Genomic DNA, 16,895 nt, shown 5'->3' with positions numbered 1-16,895 from the left:
TTCACAGTACTATAATAATTTATAACTACCAACAAGAGTTGTGGTGGAGTGGTAAGTATTCCTTCATCCTTAACCAAGATGTCTCGGGTTCGAGTCCCCTTGGATACGGAGTCGCATTTGTTAGAGAGCACTTTAACCCCCAATGTGGGACTTCTCAGCGCGAATCCGTATTTAGTCTGGCTCCAATATGAGTACCGGACACCGGATGGAAAATCAAAAAAATAAAAATAATTAATACCAAATTCTTAAACTTAAATAAGATGAATTAAAATTTACCTCAAATTAAAGATTTTACTAGAAAAAATAAAATATGATGATAGAAAGAGTTGATATTGAAAAAGTTTGAAGTAACTTAAAAGAACAAATGTTGAATATAAATAAGAAAATTGTGGCTGGACAACGATAATTAAAAGAAAAAAGTGAGCAATTGCTGATATGTCAGCAAGAAGAAAGAAAAATCGTAAACATATCTCGCTGATTGTGCATCGGAATCATAATTTTTTTTAATGTCGTTAGCAACAATTAAATCACAAACAGCAAAGTCTCTTTTGGTTGAACTAAAGATTGAGTGGCCCTTAATGTATTTTGAAAGAAAAAGGTAACCCTTTAAATCAGACTCATGAAAGAATATAGGATGGTGTCTCTAAATACTTGTCGTGTTTTCATTTACACATCACTTAAAAAAATAATAATTAGGAAGAATGTTTGACTATTTTTTTAAAAATCTCTAATAGGGAGATATCGCCTTCTGTGCGATATTGATCTCCTGTTTACGGTAAGCGATCTGCCTTTTCCCTTACTAGATCAAATAGGGAAATTAGAAAAAGTGCAGGAAAGGAAACCTTATTCGATGACCACTCCTTTTGCATAGAGATAGGGTCGCCTATCAATCGACAACTACTACACAGCTGGTGGAATAGATCTACGCGGAGCTTCCGCTGGTTTTCAGATAGGAACTCCAATTTCATGATTGTTTATTGTTAATGAACCAAAAACACAGAGATGGAACTTTGGCTAAATGAAGCATTGAAGTTCCAGACTAGTAAAACCCACAAACATTGTATGTAAGGTAAAACATCAAATCTAAACTAGTAAAAACTAAGACCATAATACTATATACAAGTTGGGTCTCTAAGACGCTATAAACAGCAGGAACCCAATAGAGATAAACTAGAAGCCATATTTCTGCCAGTAACACTGTTTTATGTCATCAAGTGAAGCGCGGTGGTTCCTCTAGTTATCATGTATGATGAGAGTTCACAAGAGCGCGGTATACCATGTCAATGAATTGGTCATCCTGTTACGGAAATAGAGACGAAAATCAGATGCGTAACTTAATAAAGAAAAATAGGCATTTAATAAGATGTAAGCGAAAAATCTCAAGACAGGAGTATTCAAAATAGCCTAGCTAATTAATTAGCTACACCAACAAAACTAGAAACCAACGAATTGTGAGCTAGGTTGGATATACGCGGTTTTGAACTTTTGATCCCCACTTGCCCCATGGGCAAATCATTCAAGATCAAAAGTCATTCTTGTAAATCAGCCCCTCAATGTGAACTTGGTCAATAAAGGCACGTCCAGAATTTAAAGTTTATGAGTTTCATCAATAACCTCAAGCTAATACAATAATAGCTCAGTTCATAGTCAAGGAAGAGAATTTCGAGTGGCGAAGTTTCTTAAGGTCTGGGAAGGTCAAGATGGAAAAGAGGACAGACTGGAAACAATTAAGAGGGAGCTGAAGGGAGTTGGAAATGGGCAGATATTGACGGGTGCCAAAATGGATGGGGAAAGAGATTTAGGGGTTCAGGAACTTTTGGATATCTCATCCAAGGATTTGTGGGAAGAACACTTCAATTTATTTTGGAGTTTGAGAGATGTCCTTCAAATAAAACACTCGGTCCTTGAGAAAGTAAGGTGCTTGATTTCAAAACTATAAACGTCCTTACGTTTCCCGATGGGAAGGCAACCAAACTATGTAACAGATAAAAAATTAGATCCCAAAGGAATGAGAGAAGCAACCAAAAACCAGTTCCAACAGTAAGTCTCAACGCAATTGTTTGCTGACTCCTCTCTTTCTTTTTTCATTTTTCTTCTTACTTGAGGACTCTTAGTAACGTTCATAATGTGGATTTGCTCCTGCTAATAAATGGATCTTAGGCCTAACTCAACTCCAAAAGCTAGCTCAAGAGACGAGGAGGCCAAGCCATATGAAGAGACCATTCATCCCATAATAGACCAATGTGGGGCTTATTCAACACCCCCCTCATGCCTAGGGTTGGACATCTGGAGTGTGAACAATTTTAATCTTGGGGCCTAACATCGTGAGCGTGAATTGGGATGGATCCTACTTTGATACCATGTTAAGAAATGGATCTTCGCCTTAGCTCAACCCCAAAAGCTAGTTCAAGAGGTGAGGATTGCCCAATCTATATGAAGAGACCATCCATCCCATAATTGACCGATGTGGGACTTCTTCAGCAGCTCCAGCGTAGTGTCAGAAGCTGATGGAAGTATTTTTTTTTTCTAAATACACACCCCCTCACTTCAGCAGACCCCTTCGCTTTGAATATATATATTCATTATTAGAGCAAATGTAGTCAATTGCAAATTTCTAAAACTTTAGAACCATAAAAAAGTTCACTTTGCAAAGTAACTACTGAATTCAGGAACACTTACCTGAACAAGCATCAAAAATGCCTCCCGCACTTTGTCTCTGTTAATAACATGTCCATTGTTTGGGCTAGGAGCAGAAGTAGGAGTGAGAGATGGAGGCGGATTCGGAGGAGGAAATGGCTGAAGCAAAGGAGCTCCGTAACGGCGTTGAAGATTCCCAGGGGAATGAAGTGGAGGAGCAGTAGGCACAGATGAAGAAACAGGAGGTATCAGCGGAGAAGAGGAATGAGGAGGACCAAAGAATGATGATGGCTTCACAAGATTTGAAGACCTTCTGGCACTGGTATCAGGTTCAGGAGCATCAACGGTAGGCATCAAAGTTGAAGATGTAGAAAGAGGAGATTGAGACAGTGCAGGTGCTGAAGAGGGAGGTACAGCAGGAGGAGGAAGAGGAGAAGGTAGGACTACTGCAGTTGAGTCATACGACTGTCCCTGAACTGTAGCATTTGGACCACTACCAATTCTCATAGCATTCTGCAAAATGAAATGCTAAAAATTCAGTCAAGTTAACAATGTATGAAACAAAACATAGTATCTCCACTTAAATTACCAAGTACATGATCCCAATATAGAAGAGTGGAATAATGCATCAAATGAGTCAGTATTACTTCTTTAGGAGAAATAACAGGGAATCTCAGTTGGTCTCCCTTGATAGATGGATTTCTTAATGTTTGGAATGTCACATGAGAATTCTTAAAAATAACCATATGTTAATTAACATCTTGTATACATCTCATACAAAGGTGTCGCTAATAATTTTACAGGACTGCCTATTATAAGAACTAATGATCCCAAAGCAAAGGTTAGTGATAAAAAGTATTCAGATCTTCCAAGAGAACTGACACATGGAAAAGACATTATTTTCTGCAAGATAAACGCTGGATAACAGCCACATTACGTGGAGAAAAAAAGAGCAAGTAGAAGGGAGAAAGGGCATACACTGAAGAAATTCACAAAGGAACGATCATCTGGGACATCTGCAGTATTTGATGTAGTAGATGATGGCTCCAGGGGACCATCCATTACCGACATGCTTGGAACTGCTTCCAGCTCTTCAAATTCACTGTATCAAAATTACATAAAACCAAAGTTCCTCTCAGAATCCAACTGAGTGCAATTTGCCTTCAGTCACAGACTATTTTGACCAAATGGTTAAAATCCTAAACAAACCCACCAAACTATTCACCTCTCCAAAGATCTTGTAGCTTGCTTGAAACTAAAAACTCACTTCTCACAAAGTATTGTCTCATTAGCTTTTCGTAGTCACTTTCACCATGCATATAGCTAGTTTTTATGAGCAAGTTGGCTATAGTAAGCATCCATGGTAGGACAAGGGCCAATCTATTCAAACAGTATACAAGACCCAACAATTCAAAGGCCCATTCAACAATACTCACGTTTCACTAAAAGCATACTTCCACCGCAGATACAAACATTATCCTGCTCATCTCAGTGACACTCTGATAACTTTCTTATTTCACAGTTCTGCTGTCAAAATCATTCTGCGGACGTAGATTTTAACCATATCTATGACCATCTACAATTGTTTTTAACAGTATTTGTAACTCAACTGTTCGACCCTTGCAAAAATCAAACAGTATCTCATTGACCAGGTTCTTTAGGATGGCATCGATTTGAATTTATTATGCTTCTGTCGGTCATATTGCAGTTCAAGATTCTAGCAAACAGAGGGAAGACCAAAAACTTTTTAAGTGCCAAGTTAAACTACTATATCTGAGACATAAATCAAGGAATAGATCAACGTCAAACTGTTTAGAAATAAAATGCTTTTACATCGAAGAGAATCTAACATTTTGATCAAGAAATACATTCCGATCTTTACAAATATGTACTAAAATACCTCTGGTTGGATGGTAATTTGAACTTGGTAGGCACCTTGGAATAAGCACTCAGTATCCTGATCACAAGTCAAATATCAAAACAGATTATCAGGCATAGTAAGACAATGCTAACAAGAAAAGGCAAGAGAAGATTGACATGGTAATCAGTGCACAGAACAACCAAAAAAGGGTACTCATCCGATCCAGTCCCTCCTCATTACGGTGATAAATAGATAAGAGTGAAGCAGTGAAGAAGTTGTTTTGCATAGATGCAAGCTTGAATCTCTAACCCTTTCCCCCCCTTTCTGATAGATGCCTTTGCCTTAAAGTTTCAAGTCATACAAACATATACTCAACTTCTCAATAGCTCTATGAGAAACTTCATCGAAAAGATGAGATGAAGATCTGGCAAACCATTTCAGCTTGTATAGTGGGTAATATGGAAAGAGAGGAGTCGGAGGTGTTCTGGAAGGTAAAAGAAGAATACCCCTGAACCAGAGTAAAACAGTTCAGCTGTTTTGGAAATTAAACGGATAACAACCCCAAGCCAAAGTAAAACAGCTTATCTCTTTACTGATCAGGAAAATGCAATGAAACAAAACTGCAACTTTAAGTTTGAACGTCATCTAACCATTCACCTAATTAAAACAATGACGAAGCCAAACATACCATTCAGCTAATCGTTGAGCTATTCATTACAACAAATTTAGATGTTATAGACTGAGGTTCTAGAGAAGTCCAACCTTATAGGCAGCAGAACTAGCAAATTTTACTTCCATAATCATGGAATAATTAGATTACAAGCACATACTCCAAAAGAATGACTGCGTAGGCAATTGAGTCCTCAAAGTTCCACAATACAAATCTAATTAATATTTTCTCATAGAATTAACACAGTGAATTGTGGGTAGAACTAAACACACACACACACAGAAAAGGGGATGTGGGAGATGGGAAAAGAATGAGTTATGGAGGGAAAAAGAGATTCAAAAGGTCACCTGTTAAAGAGGTTTGCAACTTCTTCACATTCACGTGAATTGTAGAACCATATCCCATTTACTTCTTGTGACGAATTTCGATATAATAAATATGGGAGCTGGAGCTCAAACTCAAAATCTCCCAAAAGATCCTCCACCAAATTATCTGCTTGTACGAATAAAGTCATATCTTTAACATGAAAGAACTAAAAAGACATGCTCGTAGAAAGCAAAATTTCAACATTTTGTACCAACTTATGAGCAACATGGAATTCATGTCAATATGGCCTTATTTCATTCCACTATTAGGAGCTTCCTAAAACTAGAAAATTTTCCATCTTACACTTGTACTGGCATGAATATACAAGCTCCTAACCATAAAAAAAGACTCCTAGCAAACACCATTCCTAAAGTTAAGTGTAGCAACATCAATTAAGTCTTAATCCTAACTAATTGCTATCACCAATGCAGATTCTCTGCTTCCATTGTGATCTGTTCTTAACTAAGTCCCATTGACTCTAAAAGATATAATGTCATCAATTGTCATTCCAGTGATTTCCTGCAAATGTGACCACTTCATTACTATCTCTTGACACGAATTGGATGTCAGGTTTACTACTTCGGGATTCTCCAAGGTAACTTACACCCCCTTGAGATTCATCAACATTAAAGAACCTTGCAAAAGTTCTGGAAAGATACAGTCCAAGCAGAAACATTTTGAACAGAAAACAAATGACTAACCTGTATTTCTGCGGTTCATAACAATGAACTGAAACCGAGGTTGAGCACTCCTGCAACACCACCAAAGAAATAATAAGTATCTCATATTGCTATACCATTCAAATCAACTCAGGATGAAGAACAATGCATTAAATCTAGAAACTTCCAATCAATCAATCAATTTATTCCGTATCTATAAGCTAGATGGGTCGTCTATAGAAATACTGTATAATAATTTTTCTCTACTGTGCTCAGCTTAATTCCATTACTAGTAAATAATTTGACTATCAAGGCAAATTACATCTCTATAATGCAGATTCTTCAAAATTCACACTTAACACTGTGACATACAAATTCTGACCATATTATATCTAAAACCTTTCCACAAAAAAAAAAGGTAAAAAACAGAAATACACCTCAAACATCACCAATTTAATCAAGTCCTGAAATAGGTCAGAGAAAGAAAAGCCTAAGAGAAAAGAGAAAAGCAAGTTCATAAACCCCCAAATGCATACACACCTAAGGTTGTGGCCTAGTGGTCAATAAGGTGAGTTGAAATCCATGAGGTATCACGTTGGAATTAATTCCAACATAGACAAAAAAACACAAAGTAATTTCTACCCATCCTATCTATCCTAGCCTTAACAGTCAGAGTTACCTAGTACCTATTGCAAGGGAGGTGCCATAGAATTAGTCAAGGCGTACAAAAGCTAACCCGAACACCATGATCACCAAAAAAAATAAAAATTGCTTACCTCTTGACAACAAACAAGGATCCTTCCACATCCTTTCGACTCTACAGTTTGAAACGAAAACAACATCAGTACACAAATACAAGTCAATCAATAAACTCCACTAAATCCCAAACTAGTCATCATCTACCATTCCAACTCATTCAATTCAAATACAACAATCTTCTTCAAAAACTAAAAGATTTTGCTAAAATCTCTCACATACCCCCCACAAAAAGAAATCATAACAAATAAAGATTCAATTTTTATTAAAAGAAACTGAATACCCATTGACTATTATCGATATTGAATTCATATAAAGTAACATGAGCAGCAGTAATCAAGATTTCTTCAACAAATGGATCGATTCTCTGAAGAACCGTTAAGTTAAGGAGCTTTGTACTGTTTTGGTCCAAATTGGGCATTAATTTCCCGTTCTGAGACATTATTTTGTACTGAATCTACAGCTGCTTTGTACGATGATTGTTGAACTTGTGGAAAAAAAAACCCTAGAAATCCTTCGAATTGGGGTTTTTCTGTATGTATAGTCTTTTACTTGGGAGATTGCCTAGGGAAGAAGACACTTGTATTTTATAATTTTTTTAATAATTTTTTTTATGGAAATATTGAATATAAAATTTAAATATATTACTATATATATAAATTATAATATTTCAGTATTAGTAAAAACTAATTGTTTAGGGTTGAAACTTTGAAGATTTTATCTTGACGATTAATTTTTTTTTTTTTTGTGTAATTGATTAACAAGGAAAATTACGGAATTACTAAGAATATTTGAGTACTAATCTCAAATATTCTAAGAATATCAGTACTCAAATATTCTTATTGTAGAAAACACGAATTTGACTAATCTCATAACATATCTAAAATATTCTTATTCAAGATAATATCTTATTAAATTCGATTAAAGAAGAATAACAAAAAAAGATAATAAAAAAATTAAAGAACAAGAAAATATAATAAAAAATTCATTGAAAAACCAATAATTAAATATTGATTTTTTTAAAAAAATAAAATCTATGATTTTACCTATTTTAATAAATAGGTATCAAAAATTATATTTTGGAGGATAATGATCATAGAAGTTTAACTTGGGAAAGTTGGGTGACTTTTAAAAGATAGAAAACAACAACCAAATATTATATAGTTGTTTCAGGTTTCAACAACAAACACTTGGTGTGCATCAAGTCATCAACTAACTCAAAACAATATGATTTAAAAAGAGTGTAGTTCATACCATTCTAGTTAAGTGATTTGTAATCGAATCATTAGATGCAGGCAAGTCATTTATCTTTCTTTCAACACATACATATATTACTTTCTTTCCCCATATGGCCATATTAGGGGTTCAAAACTGAATCGAAATTGATAACCTGAATTGAAATTTTTTTATTGATTTAGCGATTTTGATTTTTTTTCTTATCGAATTATCGGTTCTTAACGGTTTGAGATTTTTTCTTAACGGGTTAACCGATAACCTGATAGTAAATTAAATAATTATATTTATACCATTTTGTATATAAAGTCCTTGACTTAGAGTTTGATTTCTACTTTTATTTCTGGTTGTCTCAAACACTTGGTTATTCTACAAGGTAAAAATGTTTGTTTTTGAGCAAGATGTAACTTGTGAACTCATGTGCATCATTCATTTGGTTTGTCACCTTGTTTCTAAGTGATTTTTTTTTTTGTTGTGTCAAATCTTAACGCTTAAATCGATAATCGAACCGATAACAATCAAAAACCGATAAACCAATATCTTAATGGTTCGATATCGGTTTAGCATCTCTACAAATCGATAACCAATAAGTCAAATCGATAAACTTCAAAACTGAACCGAACCGAATTGACCGATACACAACCCTAGCCATACCTACAATCTTAATCTTAGTGCTTCAATGTCCAAAATTGGACATTGGACAACTACAATTAAAAACTTAAATTGAAGAAGAAAGGAATATTTTTATACTCTACTTAAAATATTATGTGTTAACATTTTTATTTTAAGTTGTGTGAAGAATAGAATAGTACACAAATAGTTTGTAGCAATATAATGTTCCAATTAAGGGGAAATGAAAATAGAGAGTATAAATTCTAAACATGCATCCACAAATCAAACAGAGCAATTAACTCAGTGAACATAGAAAAACTATCAGAGACCCAGCATAGTTAATGTTAATAGAAAAAAAAAGAAGTAGAAAACTCATGTTTGAGAACAAAGAAGGCCGTTGAGGAAAAATAAGCTAAAAGTGCCTTATAGGTTTCCAATTAAAAAAAAGGTAAGTGGGCCTCCTTTATTTTTTTTTTTACTTTTTTATTTTTAATATTAATAAAAGGACCATCTTTTGTAGTTGTCTGGACAACTACTAAAGTTGTTTGGAAATTACTGAAGTTGTCTCTACAACTACGACAGTTATTGGACTAAAATGTAAAAGTTAAAAGTTTGGGACTATTGAAAAAACATCTTTTAATCTAATTAATATTATTTGTCACTTCTATCCAATTTTTAAGACTTAAAGGACTCCTCCTAATTGACGTACTAGTTTGTCTCTTTTAATAGACCATCCAGGCAGTAAGCATAGGAGTTGTAGGCGAATAAAATTAAGGTGAAGTGAATTCTGAGGAATTGTATGAGTAATGAAAGGAAGGACACATATTATAGTTGGTACATGTGTCTTGAATAGAGTCTTGTTTGTTCCAAATTCGAAGTATAATTTTCTTTGCACGTTATATAGTTAGTTTGATGCAGTGTTTGTCCTTTAACTGTCATATATAAATAAGGGTTATAATAGAAAAATATATAGTTAATTAATTAATTAATTAATGACAAATCAATATTTTTGTCATGAATTTGTGACGAAATTGTAATGGACCCTTAATTTCATTATAATTTTTGATAGAGTTTTGACAAATTATAATTATCGTCACAAATTTATAACTGAATTGTCCGTTCGTTTAATATGATAAAAATAGTTTTATAACGTGATAATATATGGTCATTTTAATGTGAAAGAAAATATAATTTTACGATTTTATTATTACAATAAACATAATATCAATGACTATTTTGAATTAACCCCCAATATTTTTATGACTTCTTTACAGGCCATTCTCAAAAGATTTGATTTCTTTTGTCACAGAACTTAGAACAAATGGAAATATCACAATCATAATCAAAGAAAAATTATTAGGAAACAAATCAAATCAAAGATTTGAAAAACAAATGATAGGAATCTTAATTAAAATAGTATAGAATTACATTTTTTTTCCCTAGTAGTTGACATGGGAAGTGCATCTTTATATGTATCTTCCTTGTGATCTCTTTTTTTCAATGATAATATTTTCTATAATATATATTCCTGTTTCAATTTTATATGTGAACATTTTGATTTTTGAATTCAAATTATGTAAGTTTTAATCAATATTTTAAGATGTTATTTTTTTTCTTCATATTGACAAGAGAATGGGGTGGATCATATATGTATACCAAGTTCACCTAAATCCAATATATACTTTCAACGTGAATCATAATTAATTAAAATTGCAACAAATACAATATATAAATTCATAGTTTTAAAAATAAAATTAGTTCGTTACTAAAAACCTTAAATATTGAACCGTATCATACAATCTAAATTCTGAATCCGCCTCTGACATGATAAGAATTGCAACTTATAATACATTGGGAAAAGGGTCTGAAAAATATTCCAACGTTGGCCGAAATTGTTGTTACGATACCAAACTTTGGAAATGACCTTTTACCCTCCTATACTATTTAATAGTGTATTTTAAAGGTATATATGTGCCTACGTGGACATCATAAATATTGCATCATTTGAAATAGTAATGTGTCCACGTGGGCACATATATACCTTTAAAATACACTATTAAATAGTGCAGGGGGTAAAAGGTCCTCCATAAAGTTTGGTATCGTAGCAGCAATTTCGGCCAAAGTTGAAGTATTTTTCAAACCCTTTGCCCTAATACTTTTCATATAACATTTGAATATCTAAATTTTTTACTTTAAAATATTGAGTCAATCTAATCTAATCCAGCTTCAAAGATTAGTCAACTTTAACTCCCAAAAAGCAAAATATATCACATAAATTGAGACGGAGAGTATTATTTAAGACTATGTTAAGCCAAACTTCAACTATATAATCTGAATACACCTATTCATTTTTACTTACTTCCAAGAACTTGAAGGCACGTTATAACAATAGCTTTAAAATAGTCGTGCAAAGCATAAACTATTTAACTTAATAAACTTAGCAAAATACTATAAAGAGGATCATAAAATGTGTTTATTTCATCCACATTAATTTAAGTAAAAGCAAAAAAAAAATAAAAATTGGCAAAAATGTCTAAAGCATTGGCACTTGTGGTTGCATTATTTTTTGTGGCATTTTGTGGTGAATGTCATGGGGAACTTAGATTTGGATTTTACAAAGGAAAATGTGGTAGAACAGATGTTGAAGTACTTGTTAAAAATGTTGTTCAAACATGGCATAATACAAAGAGGGAAACTGCTATTGCAGCTGCTCTTCTACGTATGCAATTTCATGATTGCTTTGTTAATGTAAGAAACTTAAATTAACTCTTGCTTTTTCTACTTCTTTAATATCTTTTGTTTATAAGTCCTCCTTTATGGTATCAGAGTCGGATACAAGATTTTAAGTCATGATGATAAAAGTAGTTTACCACTTATATTTGTTACTTTTCCCGTCTCACTTATGTGGAAGTTGTTTATATTGATCCATGTACAAAGCTTGACAAAAGAAAAAGATTTTTCAAACATAGTGAAAATTCTGGCTTCATATTACTGTGTGAAGTTGATTGATTTAACACATGAAGCTTGATAAAAGAAGGAAAGATTTTTTTCAAACTTGGTGAAAATTATGGATCCATCACTAAGTGAAGTTGCTTGATTTGACACACGAAACTTAATAAAAGAAGGATTGAAAGAAAAGTTTTATTTCTAAATCATGGTTTTAAATATGAAACGACATTTTCAAGGCCATAAAATTATATCATTACGATATTAAACTAGAAGTTTAAGGTTTAATCATTTTATAGAATATGTATAGGGGTGGAGCTAGCTAGCTGTATCAACTATGAATTCTGCTGAATGCAATAGTTTTTGTTCAAGTTTTGTATTTGTCGTAAAAAACATTAGTTTATCCTCACTCTGCATATAACAAAATAATTCTATTATTATTTTTGAAATAGACTAAAAAGGAAGGAACGTCTAATGAAATATATATAACAACAAATATTTCCTTGTGGCAATGTGTTTTGACATACAATACAAATCTTTTTAACATGCTCAATCAAACATGCTTGCCCTATGTAAGAAACTAAAAAGAGAATGCTCACCTTGTTGCTTTGTTTGATTTGATACCTGAATTTTTACCTTATTAGTAATGATTCGATTCTTCACTTTATAATCTCTTCCTCATTTTTTTTTTCAATTTTCTATTGAATCATGTACTAATAATTTTATTATGTACATGATATGAATAGGGTTGTGATGCATCAATTCTATTGGATGGAAACAATAGTGAGAAAAAAGCACTCCCAAATTCAAGTGTTAGGGGATACCCACTCATTGATGCAATTAAAGAAGCTTTAGAGGAAAGATGCAAAGGCCTAGTCTCTTGTGCTGACATTATTTCTATGGCAGCTAGAGATGCTGTTGTCTTGGTAAATTACATTTTTATTCTTTTCATGTTCATTAAAAATAAAATAAAGATATAAGGTATACATAAATTTACTAATTATAAGTCACCCCTATTTAATAATGGTAGATTTTTTTTTCCCTCAAATTTCTTTAATATTAAGGGTATAGTTGAAAATAATTATTAACGTAACTTTAATCCTAAAATTCTTAAGTGACGATTACTTCGGATTTTTATAAGCTCAAGTGACTATTAATTTGGGACAGAGTGAGTGTAACGTAATATTTATGTGAATATAATGCTTTTGAAACTTATGTTAAACATGTCATAATATTTTTATAGTTGTATAAACTTGTTAGTAAGGGTAAAAAGAGAAGTTTAAATTATATTATTATCAAATAAATTAGAGATTTTATCTTTTGTGATATGCACTCTAATTTTGTATTATTTTTTTATTATAAAATGTGACAGAGTGGAGGAAAATGGTACAATGTAGAAACAGGACGAAAGGATGGGAAAGTTTCCTTAGCATCAAATGTGAATCTTCCTTCTCCATCAATTTCAGTCTCTGATTCCATCAAAGTCTTTGGCAATAAAAATCTTTCTCCAACAGACATGGTTTATCTTCTAGGTAATTTCCTATTTTGTATATTCGAGTTTAAATTAAGGATAAGTCGCTCAAAGTCAAGTAACTTGTCCGTTTTGATTAAATGAAAAAAAAAAGTGATCCTTTGAAAATCACCTAACATGTTTTTTTTTTAAACTTTAACTAAGATTTCAATACAACAGTCTCTATGATTTACACTTCATTTTATTGTCAATTAGGGTACACCTTTGGATGCTTTTTTGTAAAAGCCTTTTTTATTTATTAACCTTCATCTTCTCTTTTATGATGGTAGAATTTAAACTAACTTGCAAGCGACTCGATTATTTTATCGATAATTCAAAGGTGGAGATATGATTTTAAATTATTCAAGGGTTTTAAACCACAATTCTTTTTTACGTTTTGAATAGATTACTTATATATATTAAATTATTTTTAAACACAAATACAAGGCTCAAGCCAAAAATAATAATAATTGGTTCTACCGAAATCATAACTCTAAAATCGGTGACTCTACCTCGCTACTACCTGCTACCTCATAACCAACATGGTCGCTTTATAACTTTGACTATCAAGACTTAGGCATAAAAAGAAATCACCTAGTTATTCATTTTTGTTCTAGTGAAATTTGAACTCTGATATCTGATGATTTTCAATTCATTTTATTGATAGTTACTTCTTTATTTTCATTGAATTAATGTGTGGATTTTCAATATTTCTAGGTGGCCACACTGTTGGAAATACTCATTGCTCACTCATCCAAGATAGGATATACAACTTCAATAATACAGGTGTTCATGATCCAACCATGAGCCAATGGCTATTTTCCGAGTTAAAGAATAAGTGTCCTAGAGTTCCATCCAATACTGTTGACAACCCTATTCCTCTTGATATGAAGAGTCCATCATTTGTAGATAACTCATTTTTTCAAGAAATTCAAAAGGGAAATGGGGTTCTTAAAATTGATCAACAACTAGCATTGGATGGCTTGACAAAGAAAATTGTGGGTGATATTGTCAAAGACCCTAATTTTTACACTAAGTTTGGAGAAGCCATGGTGAAATTGGGTAGAGTTGAAGTACTAACTGATGGACAAGGAGAAGTGAGGACATCATGTAGGGTTGTGAATAAGAAGTCATTCTTTTTTGGGTTGTTCAATTGGAACAAGTAATTTTTGTTAATGTATTCTCTATGTTGTTCGGACCCTTCAGAAGTGTTGTCGCATGCAAAGTCATTGGAGGATGCGATATGACCCTAGCAATATTTTTGAAAAGTCTGGACAACATAGATTATTGAGTTGGTGTGGGAGGGGGTGAGTCAAGGAGACTCTTCCTTTCTTGATTCTCTGGCATTTGAAATTTGAGTATTGTTTTTCTTGTATGAATTCTTTTTTTTTTCATTTCATGTATTATGTTGTAATTTGATTGATTCTTAAAACTATTTTTCAGATCAATGAAACAAAAGGGGAATGCCATGCTTTTATACTTTTTATACTTTTCTATTATCAAGCCATTTTTCTTCTCTCTCAATTTCTTTTTGGTAGGACTAAAAGACAAATAAAAGGTAAAAATAACTATCAAGAATAAGATAATTAATAGTATCTATCAAATTCATAAATGTAGAAAAGAAGCCAGTATTGAGAAGCATTTTAAAGAACATACATTTAAAAATATGTAATTAAATTTACACAACACATCTTAATACGATAAATTACTTTGTGCATAGTATTTCTTTAAATTACTTAGTATTTCTTTAAATCGAATTCTCAACTATAACCGAATTCTATAACCGAATAGTTACCCCTCAACTTATAACCAAATTCTCAACTACATACTTATATTTCATGGGAGTTCTATTACCCCTTGGACTATACCACTTTAAAACTAAATAACCACATTCTTCACATGTAGTATACACGCGCTATCAACTGTCAAATATCAGATATATCAAGGTAATTGTTGTTGTTCTTCTTCATCGCCAACATTATAATTACTCTTCATGTCTCCATAGTGTTGAGACATGTTTTAATTTATTTCACTATAAACTCCCCTAAACCTTTATCTCTCTCCACCCCCATTTCTCCCTAGCCATCCCACCCCCAACCTCACCCTCACCTTCCATAACTCACAAATCATATCTCAATCCAAGACTCATATCCACTTATCATCCCTCTTTTAGGTAAACGAAATCAATACTATTTATCAACAGTACCACCATCACCACAAAAATTTTATCAACCATTTGGACCACCCCTGTAACATCCGACAATTTAAAATGAATATGAAGAAGCTTGAAATTGGAAGTAGTCATTTTTGGAAAAATTCAGAATTTGGAAATTTGGCTAAGTTCAGAATTTGGAAATTTGGCAAGTGTGGGAAAAAGTGAGTTTTTGGCCAACTTTGAGCAGTCATAACTCCTAGCTCAGAATGATTTAGGAGTAGTTCTAGTTATGTTTACGAAGCTTGTGGAATGATATTTCCAACACCACCGAGTTTGCTCGATTTCGAGTTCGTATGAGGGAGTTATGCCCTTTGGAAGTTGGGCAGTTGGCAGAGAAATCCGCCCAAAAATTTTAAGGGTATTTTGGTCTTTTTCCTAACCAATTCTTTTGGTTATATTATTGTGTTAGACTGATTTTTAGATCAGTTTGTCCCATTTTAAAAGAGTGAGAGTTAGGGCTTGGGAGATAAGAGAGAAAGAAGAGAAGAAGAAGAGGAGAAAGGGAAGATCAAACAAGAAGATCATTGTGGATATCGTCGGGGGTGATCCCTACTAGGTATGTGAGTTCTTAGAGTTGGGGTTGATCCTTTCCCCCACACTCCAAACTCGTTTTTAATTTCGAAAAAGATTGGTTGTGTTGTTGAAGTTGTTGGTTGTGTTGTTGATTGTGGTGTTGAAGTTCCTTGTTGATTTGGGACATGATTTGGTTGTGTTTTTGAGTTGAATCTCTTGTACGTTGAGGGATTTTATGATCCTTATTGTTGGGGTTGGTCCTTTCCCCCACACTCCAAATTCGTTTTATTTTCAAGAAAAGATTGGTTGTGTTGTTGAAGTTGTTGGTTGTGTTGTTGATTGTGGTGTTGAAGTTCCTTGTTGATTTGGGACATAATTTGGTTGTGATTTTGCTGCTGGAACCTTTGAGGTTGAGAGGGTTTAGAGTTGAAAGAAACAAGGGGAAAAAGTAGGATTTTTAGGGGAAAAGGACTTGGCTATCGCGCCAGCCAGCGCACCCTAAAAAGGGACGCTGAACTTTCCCCTTGGGGCAGAGCGCCTGGCACAACGCCCAGCAGGCCCCTCTGAAGTTTGAGGGCTGGCGCCCTGCACCTCTTAGAGCGCCAAGGACGCCAATCCTTCCCTTTACCTTTCATTCCCCACTTTTTCATACATGTTCCTTGGTAAAGTACCTATGTTTTATAGTTGTTTCCAATACTTTAAGGTGCATCTTAACATCCCAAACTCATCCATAACATGTGATCAAACACCTTGAATTCATAATCAGATTCAAGGAGTGTTAGTTTCCAAGTTAAGTGAAGTTAGAAGTCAAGTGAAGTTAGAGCCAAGCTTAGAAGTTAAGTAAGTCAAAGCAAGTTTTTTTTAAAGTTGTTCAAGAGTCTTTAGTGAATGTTTTAACTTCATTTCAAGACTCAAGT

At 33.3% G+C, this 16,895-nt stretch overlaps 2 protein-coding genes across 2 annotated transcripts; one reads left to right on the top strand and one right to left on the bottom strand.

Annotated features, from left to right (window-relative positions):
• Positions 1-1,066: 1,066 nt before the first annotated feature.
• Positions 1,067-7,526, bottom strand: LOC125817560 (mRNA-decapping enzyme-like protein). The gene is made up of 8 exons (XM_049497110.1): positions 7,233-7,526; positions 6,970-7,010; positions 6,236-6,285; positions 5,516-5,660; positions 4,538-4,594; positions 3,616-3,739; positions 2,680-3,150; positions 1,067-1,297 (listed from the first exon to the last, which is right to left on the bottom strand). The coding sequence occupies exons 1-8, from the start codon at positions 7,389-7,391 to the stop codon at positions 1,241-1,243; spliced, it is 1,104 nt and encodes a 367-aa protein (XP_049353067.1). The 5' UTR covers positions 7,392-7,526; the 3' UTR covers positions 1,067-1,240.
• A 3,797-nt stretch (positions 7,527-11,323) lies between these two features.
• On the top strand, positions 11,324-14,416 carry LOC125817794 (peroxidase 60-like). The gene is made up of 4 exons (XM_049497316.1): positions 11,324-11,542; positions 12,487-12,666; positions 13,113-13,272; positions 13,968-14,416. Exons 1-4 carry the CDS (start codon positions 11,324-11,326, stop codon positions 14,414-14,416), a joined length of 1,008 nt encoding a protein of 335 aa, XP_049353273.1.
• Positions 14,417-16,895: the final 2,479 nt, after the last annotated feature.

This window comes from Solanum verrucosum, unplaced genomic scaffold (assembly GCF_900185275.1).
Source record: "Solanum verrucosum unplaced genomic scaffold, falcon-dt-bn FXZP01000434.1, whole genome shotgun sequence".
In the NCBI taxonomy this organism is placed as follows: Eukaryota; Viridiplantae; Streptophyta; class Magnoliopsida; order Solanales; family Solanaceae; genus Solanum; species Solanum verrucosum.
This window is presented reverse-complemented; position numbering and strand designations above follow the sequence as displayed.

Bases quoted from the DNA above. Each gene is read 5' to 3' on its own strand.
- LOC125817560 (XM_049497110.1), bottom strand. From the start codon at position 7,391: ATGTCTCAGAACGGGAAATTAATGCCCAATTTGGACCAAAACAGTACA. The intron at 4,595-5,515 runs GTGACCTTTTGA...ACTTGTGATCAG, and splicing joins GTTGCAAACCTCTTTAACAG to GATACTGAGTGCTTATTCCA. The intron at 3,151-3,615 runs GTATGCCCTTTC...TTCATTTTGCAG, and splicing joins CCTTTGTGAATTTCTTCAGT to AATGCTATGAGAATTGGTAG.
- LOC125817794 (XM_049497316.1), top strand. From the start codon at position 11,324: ATGTCTAAAGCATTGGCACTTGTGGTTGCATTATTTTTTGTGGCATTT. The intron at 11,543-12,486 runs GTAAGAAACTTA...TGATATGAATAG, and splicing joins TTCATGATTGCTTTGTTAAT to GGTTGTGATGCATCAATTCT. The intron at 13,273-13,967 runs GTAATTTCCTAT...CAATATTTCTAG, and splicing joins AGACATGGTTTATCTTCTAG to GTGGCCACACTGTTGGAAAT.